The following is a 10,379-nucleotide window of genomic DNA, read 5'->3' on the forward strand; positions in this document are numbered from 1 at the left end:
AACTAATTTTATACATGAGTTGCCCCACTCCACACATCACACACACACACACACACACACACACACACACACACACACACACACATCCCCCGAAGAAATTCTCTCCAAATTACATGCAATACCTGGTACAGTATAAATGCTTTGTTACACTGCATTATTTAAGGAATAAAGAAAAATCTCTGCACATGTTCCAAATATAAACATTTTCCAAATTATGTAAAACCCAGTTTGCTGAGTCTGTGCCTGCAGAACCCTGGTACACTATGGTTAACTTCTTACTTGGCAGAACAACTGTTCTAAACCTGAAGAACAGGAAACCTTAAACTCTCCAGGTTAGCTCCTCTTCTGTATGCTTCTAAGCTACTTTCTAAGACCATCCGTGGAAACGTTGGGAACTGCTTAGATATCCTGGAATAAAAGTGTCCCTTTTTATCTGGGCATTGGTGGCACTCGCCTTTAATCCCAGAACTCAGGAGGCAAGGAGTATCTCTGAATTTGAGGCCAGCCTGATCTACAAAGTGAGTTCCAGGACAGCCAGGGCTACACAGAGAAACACTGCCTTGAAAATGCAAAAATAAATAAATAATGTCTGTTCCAGAAACAAGCTTAAGGCATTAAAATGGAGAAAAGAGCGTTCAGGAGCCTGCTGTGGGCCTGAAACTAAGCTAGTCTACAGAGAGAAATCCTCATCTCAAACAGAAAGGTGGGGCGGAAAACAGGTAAGACAGGAGAAAGAAGAGAGCATTTGAGTCACATTCTCAGTTGCTTTCCTTCTGATTGTCTCCAGCAAATAATCTTCACCATGTAAAGTCACTGCTCCTAGACCCTCAGAGGAAATCACAGTTGTCGCTGTAAATGCCATGGCTTAGGCACTTTGTTTCACACTAGGACACTGTGGAGCCTGCATTTCCGTTTGGGAGGAGTGAGCAGGAGGAAGGACGTGTGAGGAAGAGTGGTACACAAGCAAGGTTCTACTTCCCTTCAACTAGAGTCAAAAGTCCGAGGTGGAGGTATTCCTGCAGTCCAGCTTGGAAGGTACAGAGCTCTAGCAAAATAATAGAAGTAGGTGGAAGAGTCAGTCGGTAGCAAGGCCTGCTGAGGCTGGTGGACTCATGAACATGCTCAACATGGCAGGGCATTATACGGTGTAGCTAACACAAACGCTAATTTAGTGGCCTCGGCAACATGGTCTTCCAACAGAATCCTTCAGACTGAAATGCTCTACTATAAAGATGATTTTACATCTTTCCCTTGTATATCCAGGAACATACCGTGCCATTTTGCTGTGTACTTAGCCCCTCAAGGACAGAAAAAAAAAATGATTCCATGGAATGTTCCTATTGTGATACTTGAGAGCTGTTTTTGTTGTAATGTAGAGTTAGAACCTGTAATTTCCTCCAAATTCCATAATGAATATTGAGGACGCAGTAAACATGTGTAAAAGGGTGTTTTTTCACATTTCCAATACAGGGTCAGAAAGTTCATAGAGTGTAAATACTTCTCTAAAATGAACCACAGATAAGATATGCAAATGAGCCGGGTAGAGATGGTATAAGCCTCTAATCCCAGCAGTTGGGAGGTGATGGATCTTGGTCAGTTTGAGGCCATCTTGGTTGACAGTGCAAGTTCTAAGACCATCAGGGCTACACAGATAAACCTTGTCTTGAAAAATAGAAAACAACAACAACAAAAACTAAAAACAAAACAAACAAAAAAGACCCCCAAAACAAAAACGAGATTCTGCTTTGGGGATCCCAGAACTTACTCATTTGTTAGAGGCTTTTAAAATTCAAAATGTTTTTTTAAACTTCTTCATAAAAATGGCTATGATCTAAAACAGTTTCCAAAACGATGTTAACTCTTCCACTGTGCAGGGAGACAGTCACTGTCACCTAGTTCAGTAGCGGATCAAACTAGGAATTACCATTCGGATTACAAAATCCAGAGCTACAAACAATGAAGACAATTTCAAAAAGGCTCTTAGTGTTAAAGAAACTGAAGACAAAAGAAAAAAAAATGGCTCCAGTTTTGCTCTGACGTCCCTACAACTAAAACAAGAAAGACCCCCCAAAACATGGAGAAGTGAGAGCTGATTCTATGGTTCATGCTTTTCCTGTCACTAGAGTGACTAGAAAAAAAATGCAAGGGGAAAAAGATAACCCCATTGGTTTAATCAATTACACCCTTATTTGAGGCTTCTATTTTTAAGCATTAAAAAACAAAGACTAAATCAAGTCTGTGGAAATTCACGCATAGTCTCTCTACTTCTGGTTTTCAGAATAACGTTCTTGGGCATCATTTCAAGTACTCCAACTGAAATTCCTGGAACTGAAAGATCCGTTGGATTTAAGTTCTGTTTGCTACAAACGGCTTTGAGTTCCATCACTTGGCTGGGAAGTCGAGATGTTCAATTTGTAGAGAATGATTAAAACGGGCGACTATAACCGCCAATCGTTACATCGTCAAGGTTAAGTACAGCTGTTTCTAACTATACACCGCACTTGCACCAACTCCTAAGGGACCTATTTAAAGTGAGTTCAGCTGCGCATGGTGGTGGTACCTGACGTAATCCCAGCCCAGGCAGGAGTGTTGTCAGTTCAAGACCAACCCGAGTCCCATCAGGAAACCAAACTAACACGCTTCAGAAAGCACCGCGCCCTAATGCCTTCACCTGATCAGCAAGGTTGTTAAATTTATATCCGTATGTGAAAAAAAACAGGAATGACTTGTTAAGTTTGACTTGTTCAATAACTCAACGGATAAGGTTTCCATTCTAATTACAGTATCAAGCATGTCTCTTCTAAAATCCTAAACACCTTTAACTTTTGATTTTTTTTCCCTCTAAATCTGAATTAAAAATAGAATTTGTAAAACACCCTAAATAGCAGGCTTGATTATATCAGTTGGTAAAACTTTATTTTACAAGCAATAGGAATCGGATCAAATGATGACTATAATCCAGAGTGTTTTATGACCACAGAAATGTCACTGTCCACACTGCTAATACAGACTTAATAACACGATACTGAACTGTACAAGAGTTATTTATTTTCCTTAATCTCAAAGCTATTTTTAGTAGTACAAAAAAGCCATAGTAACATCTTATTCCATTAGAAAACAACAGGATGTACAAAACTTTGGATGAAAAGTATGTCAAATTGCATTTAGTCACTTGGAGGAAAATCCGCCACTCCATCAATACCACCCAGAGTATTTTAGGCAGTGATTAAAATCAAAATAATGCATCTTAATAAACCCCAGCTGTTAAAAGAACCTAGCAATATAGAATCATTTTTCTACACAGTATTCTTCACTATCACTTCAGGAGTTATTTTTCAAAACTCATTTCAGTTGAGTCCTACGACATGCCAGGCACCATACTTGGCCAACTAGGAGTCTTCAAACAAGTTGGTTAAAGTGGGAAAGACCCACAAATCAGTCCTTTGGTTACCAGGTTTGACTTTAATCTTCCAAAACTCAGGATCAAGTTTCCTCTTTCCAAATGTTACTTGGTTTCATTAGTGGGGAGGGTGTTTAGGAAGAAAAGGAACCATTAAATGTGTTCCGTCATCTCAATTATAGGAGCGTTATCAAAAAGCTAAGCTATTATTCTTTATTAATACGATGTAATCTTGAGGTGCTACCACAGGTGTGGTTCAGCTTTATCCTGAACCCCACCCTGCTCAAGAACAGCACAACAGGTGGACTATTTTGCATTTAATATAGCAACAGCCATAACCTCAATCAGTTAGGGTCCAGTAAAAATATCTAGTTATGAGATGGAAAAAAAGCATAAAATAAAACTAGTAATAATATGTAAAGAAGCATCTTTTCCTTTTGAAAAACAAGATGCTGACAATTGATTTAAAAAAAAAAAAAACAGCTTGCAGCTATGCAGATGGCCCGTACATTGACAATGCTGTCCATTCAACACCATTACTTCCATATAGAAACCTATTTCTTAAAGTGTAGCACACCATTTAGGAAATAATTTGAAAATTAGCCAAATGCTAAGTCTTACACTAGCAGGTCACATACCACCAACATTTAAACATGTCCGGCCATCTTTTCATGACTTATGTGCAGCCTAAACTGACCACTTGGATTGATCAAACAATTTAAGTTTCTGGACCTGCATAACAAGGAAATGGTTTATGAAATAGTCTCCTAAGACATTCTAGTCTTAGGGTCGAACCACTTTCGTCTTCCATGACTTAATCTGGCATGCTAAAACTACAAAGTAACTGTCAACTTTTAAATGCAAACTAAAAGCAGATGCGTGGTAACAACTGACACAGTCGATCTCCCTACATACGTAATCTGACGCTGATTTATGATTTCAGAGCTTGAAAAACGTCATATCAGAAACCACAACCGAATGTACTCGATGGCATGCAAGGTCTTCCTAAAAGTTAACCTAAGACCTAGACGTCAGTCTCAGAACATAAAAAAACACAACAAATTTGTACATTTTATTCACATTTATTTTTTTTTGCTTTTAGTGTGCTCACAGAAAATTAGAACACCTTAAGCAGGAGTTGAATAGCAATGTCTGTAAGGAAAGTTACATTCCAGCTCTAGGCCCAATTGGTCACCGCTCCTCCAGTATTTACAAAACAAGATAGACGAGATGCTACACAAAACCATCGCATCTGAAGATTTGTTTTTCTTTTATTCTCAAAGACAACTGGAAAAGAAAGCATTGTCTGCTGTAATCAAAAACATACCACAGTATAAACAGTAACCATTCCACTTATCACAGCTTGGTTGAGTTTCAAATTCGTGTTTAAAAGGTCCAAGATGACTGAAGTTTTACAAAAATGGGCAGGGCGGAGAGTTGCAAACTTCATGTGCTTCTGAAGGATATCAGGATTTGTTTTTATACAATAGTCACAGTTAAAAACACCCTGCTGGTAATACATAATTACACTTTATTAAGGTCATAACCAGCAATAAACAATAAAGCCTATACAACTTGTAATTCTACGTAATCACTGACTGGTACAGCTAACAGGAGATAAGCAAGAAGTTCCTATCCTTTAGACGAACTCCTAAGACTATGATCTTTTTGTTTTTTAAATCTGGGTATTGGTGTTTTTATTTTTTTCTCTTTCCTTCTTATTCAAAACTTGTAGTGTTGTAAACCTGCCTCACAAAATACATCGTAATAATTTTTCTTTAAAAAACAAAAACAAAAAACCCTAAGCCTTTACAGCATCATCTCTAGTGGCATATTATCTTGGCAATGTTGTGCACTGCTTCAATTTCCCATAGTGGCCCCTATCACTTCATTTGCTATTCCTTTTTACCCACCCATCTCCTTCATATATGGGCATGTCCATAGATTTGACAAAGAAAGTTTACATTTTTTTAATAAAGATGCAAAGTATGCAAAAAACATTAATACTGATGCAAAAAAAAATTAAAGAAAGAAGAAAGAAGGCAGAGGAAGCTGTCTACACTGTCCTCGACCAGTCGGAATGGTGGTAACAATGCTCTGAGATGGGATCTGTGGGAAAGGGGGCTAAAAAAAAAGAACGAACAAAATTTGCTGCTTAAAAAAAAAAAAATGTAAAATTAAAAAAAAAAAAGAGGACATCTTTAAAAATCAATCCCTGGTTGTAGACAAGTTCTCCAAAACCAGTACCTGGCACCACTCCAACAAACAAACGAAGGGAAAAGTTCTTCGATGACGTAAGAGGCTCGCGCTTACTCGGCCGCGGCGGGCGCAGCAGACGCCTCCGGACTGCACTCGGGCTGCGGCTCCGGGGACGCGGTGGGGGCCGCGGAGGCCGCGGCTTCTTCGACGGGCGCCTCCTGCTCGGGCCCGGCGGCAGAGGGCGCATCGCCCCCGGTGGTGGCGGCGGCGGCGCTGGGCGCGGGCTCCTCGGCCTTCTCCCCCGCGGCCTCCGCTGGCTCCTCGGCCGGCGGCTCCTGTGTCGCCGGCTGCTCGGGCTGCTCAGGCTGCTCGGCCTCCGCCGCCTCGGCCTCCCGCGCTTCTCCGCCCGCCGCGCCCTCGGCGCCCGCCCCGCCCGCCTGCTCCCCCGGGGCCGCGCCCGCCTCGCTGGTCGCCGCAGCTGCTGTCGCCTCGTCCTTGGCGCCGTCGGCGGTGGCGCCCTCGGCTTCAGCGCCCTCGCCCGCCTCCTTCTTGTTCTTCTTGAAGGAGAAGCCGCTCAGCTTGAAGGATTTCTTGAAGGAAAAGCGCTTCTTTTTTTTTTTCGGGGTCTCGCTGCTGGGCGACGGCGCGGCCCCGTCCTCCGCCTTGGGCGACGACGTGGAGGAGGCGGAGGCAGCCTCGGCCTCGGCGGCGGGGGACCCAGGCTCGGCGGGCTCGGGCTCAGCGGCCTCCTTCTCGGCGGCGCCTGCACCCGGCTCGGGGGCCGCCGCAGCCGCCTCATCTTTGTCAGCCGCCGAGGGGGACGCGGCGCCACCGCCCGCAGGCTCCTCCTTGTCGGCGGCCGGGGCGCTGCCGTTGGCCTGGAGTTCTTCCTTGGCGCCGGGCTCGGCAGCCGCGGGCGACGCGTCCCCGTTCACTTTGACGTGGCCATTCTCCTACGGGGCAGAAAAAAAAAAAAAAACCGAGAGTGTCACACGGAGCGGCCGAGGCAGTGCGGTCCCCGCCCACCCAAAACCAGCTTGGGAAGGGACCCGGCCTCCCGACGGCACACTCGGCACGTGGCCCGCTGGCCGCGGCGGGAGAAGGGACACCGGGTGCCCAGATTCCCGGGGTTTCGGAGAGGAGCCCACGAGTCCGGGGCGAGCCACTCTCCCGGTTTGCAGCAGGTTACCCATCCCTCCCGCCCCGAAGGACCGGAGCCCCCAGGGCCTCGGGCCGCGAGTCCCGGGCTCGGCACCGGCAGGGGGCGCTGCGCCTCCACCGCACGGAGCCGGGCGAGGGCGGCCGACGAGCGCTCAGGGGCGGGGCCACCCCGCCCTGCCTTGCCGGGCCCTGCCCGCAGGCCGAGGCGCCCCCGAGCCCGGATCGTGCAGCCGGGGAGTCCGCAAACAAAGCTCAGGTGGCTGCTGGTCGGCCTCTCCGAGGCTCTGAAACCAGCAGGGCCGGGGGAAACCCATTATTTCTGAAGTCTCGGGCCTGCTTCCACGCCCACCTTCGCCCATAATTCTGCAAATCGGGGCGCGCCCGGGCAGCTCCTTTTGCATTTTTGAACGGCTTTAAAGCCTCTTGAAAGAACTGGTCTTGCCCCGAGTCGATTTAGATCAGGCGAAAGCCACACGGCCTTTGCTCTAGGAAAAGAGGCGTGGTGGGTGCCTGGTGTTTGTGAAGCAGCCAGCCATGGCCGACCTCTTTAGCCCACCCAACCATGGCTATCTCTCTCTCTCTCTCTCTCTCTCTCTCTCTCTCTCTCTCTCTCTCTCTCCCCCCTCCCTCTCTCCCTGGGTCGCAACAGCACTGGGGTAGTCCCCAAGGGTGGCCGAGGTGCCACTCACACGAACAGTCACTACCAAAACACCAGAAGTGCACCCTCTTGGCCGACAGGAAAGGGTCTTTAATAACCCACGGAAGATTCCCAGCACACTAGAGTTAGCATTTAAAAAGTCGTATGGGTGTGTAATTACACAGCTACAAATCAGACCCATCGAAAGGCACTTGGAAAAACTGCCTTTCCGGCTCTAAGCAGCCACCTTTCCAAGAACCTAGGGCACACTGCCTCTGGATACAATAAGCCTTCTCAGTTTGCCTTTCTCCACCGCCATCCGCGTTGGCTCCCCCCTTCCTACACACACACACATACACACGCGCGCCGCGCGCGCGCACACACACACAACCACACCAGAAATCTCAAAGACGACTCAATCTCGACAATAAATACCAGAACCACCCAAACACCGCTGTGGCCCCAAATACAAATGCAACCTGAAGGGGTGTGTGTATGTGTGTGTGTGTGGGGGGGGGGGAGATCACCTAGCTAGTCACGTTCAGCCTTAACTCCAAACCACGCCATTTTAGACGATTTATCACTCTTCCTCCCCTCTACTCAAGAATTCGCCAGGATCCTTAGGAACCAACCATTCCTTTGAGGTGGGGGTTGGGGAGGTAACCTCCCTATGAAAAATTGACAATTTAGGCTAACGTCTCCCATTCAACTTTCAAACTAGGGTCTGGCCACGCTCCTCTCCCCGGAATGCGCCTCGGGCGCGATCAGCGAGAGGGAGAGGCGTCCAGATTAGAGAAAGACAACCAAGAAATGCCCAGAACCACAGGTAGAATTTACCTGTCCATTTGCTTTGGAAGGTGACGAGGCCACAGCCGCCTCCCCGGGCCTCTCCGCGGCGGCTTCTCCCTTTGCTGCGGTCTTGGAGAACTGGGCACCCATTCTGGCTTCTTCAACAAAGAAACTCAACAGATCCAAGAGAGGAAACAAAGAGCCTTGGGTTGGTGTAACGACGGGGCGAGCAGCAGCGGCAGCGGCAGCAGCAACAGCGGCGGCGGCACACACACCGGAGGGAGGGGGTGGGGGTGGCGAGGAGGACAGAAGAGACCCGATTAAATACACTCCGGATAAAAAAATTTTAGTCGAAGAGATCAAAAAGCAGCAGCGCAGGAGGGAGGGAAAAAGGTGGAAAAGTCGAGCACAAAAAAGGAGCCCAAGTGTAGTTTTTTTTTTAAAAAAAAAAGTAATAAAAAAATCCCAGATTTGTAGCCGCACTGTAGACAAGAGGAAAATGGAGAAATCTCCCTGGTTGCTAATAAGATGCGGGGTCCAACGCCCAAGTGCACAGATGAATGGGCTCGCGGGCGCTGACGCGGCCCCCGCGCGCGCTGGCCAATCCGCGCGCCGCACACAAAGCAGGGGGCGGGGCCTGCGCTCCGGGCTAACAATGGAGCCGCGCTTTGCAAACGGTTTGAAAATCAGCCTCAGACCGAGAATTAATGTCCTCCAAATAAATAAATCAATTAAAAAATACGTGCTTCTTGTCTCCCACTGCCTGAATATAATCATGTATCTCTTGATTGGCTTGCTTTGTTTGGAATCAATTAACACGGGAGGGGGTACTTATGGATGGGGGCGGAGAAAGCTTTAACTTGACTCGCATTGACTCTTGTCGGTCTATATCCGTGTCTGTCTCTCTCCACTCTCTCCCCTCCCCCATCTTCCCGTGTGTTTACGTGTATGAGTGTGTATGCAAGTGTTAAAGACAATGGGTAGGATTTGTGTGCGCGTAGCATGTTTTCTTTCTTCGCGTTCCATATGGATTTCACAGATAGTGCGCAAGGTTTTTGGGTTGTTTTTTTTTTTTGGCTGTTTTTTTTTTTAACTGCTGCAATTGTTAAATCGTCCCACTCTGAAAGGTATTTAAACCACGAATATCGAATTTCATCTAGCGAGATCTCCAGTTGGAATTAGGTCTGTAGGCCAGATGTGGGAAATGCCAAAGCAGCAAACAGCCTAAGCCATGCTCCTTTCCCTCTCCCACAGGCGTGAAATAAAATATTTTGAGACTGGTCTTTGGAGCGCCTCAAATCGCGTCTCTCTGGCTATTCCAATTAGCGATCACTTTCCCACCAAACACTGTGAGGACCATTTGCAGACGATCGAAACTGCTTGCGTTTTATCACTGTATGAAACGACATAATGAATTTCCTCTGAGATAAAACGAGACAGCGCCTTGAATGCAATAATCCATATTTACAGTTGGGAGGCTGCTACTCTCGCCGACAGGGTTGTTTTCAAAGCCGGCTGCCAACATCGGAGGGACTTTCATTTTGAACGTGTGTGTGTGTGTGTGTGTGTGTGTGTGTGTGTGTGTGTGTGTGTGCAAAGCAGCGAGTATGCTCCTGGAACGGAGGCAGCAGCGAAGAAATTTTAAAAGACAGATTCCGAGTCTCAGAAGAAATCGCCTGCAAGGTTCAGAGACAGCACGAAAATCCCTGGAGACTCCACGTCTAACTCGGGCTAGAGGCGCTGTGTCTCTAGGTCACTACACCCCTTACCACCGAAGCACCAGACGCTGTTAGTGTGTCAAAGACAAGGCGTTGATTTAATGTACTGGAGGGGAGGGGGAATAGAGGGTGCAACCTAATAAACATTCCTCTACCACCCATAATTTCGCTCATGAAAAAAATCCAAACCATCTTTTGTCGTTTGCATTTAGTGACCGTGCATCGTGAACGATGGAGGCCCGCAGTCGAGGGAATGGTTCATTTCTCTTGGTGTTGGCTCGGAATTGTCAAACAGTTTTATTTTCTGTTCATTGTAGGGAAATAGGTCACACTTTGAGTGAAAAGGACAGTTGGTTCAAGCCAATAACCCTTTGTTCGAGTGCTGTTTGACAGTCACTGAGCAGAAGAACATCGTTGCGTGAAGCTCCATCTCCTAACTGTCCAGTTCCTTTAGATACATTAGTCCATCCCGAAG

At 46.7% G+C, this 10,379-nt stretch overlaps 1 protein-coding gene across 1 annotated transcript; it reads right to left on the reverse strand.

Annotated features, from left to right (window-relative positions):
• Positions 1-4,466: 4,466 nt before the first annotated feature.
• On the reverse strand, positions 4,467-8,747 carry Marcks (myristoylated alanine rich protein kinase C substrate). The gene is made up of 2 exons (XM_041653980.1): positions 8,235-8,747; positions 4,467-6,552 (listed from the first exon to the last, which is right to left on the reverse strand). The coding sequence occupies exons 1-2, from the start codon at positions 8,334-8,336 to the stop codon at positions 5,710-5,712; spliced, it is 945 nt and encodes a 314-aa protein (XP_041509914.1). The 5' UTR covers positions 8,337-8,747; the 3' UTR covers positions 4,467-5,709.
• Positions 8,748-10,379: the final 1,632 nt, after the last annotated feature.

This window comes from Microtus oregoni, unplaced genomic scaffold (genome assembly GCF_018167655.1).
Source record: "Microtus oregoni isolate MIOR12 unplaced genomic scaffold, Mior012 000006F_ref0000085, whole genome shotgun sequence".
Taxonomy (NCBI): domain Eukaryota; kingdom Metazoa; phylum Chordata; class Mammalia; order Rodentia; family Cricetidae; genus Microtus; species Microtus oregoni.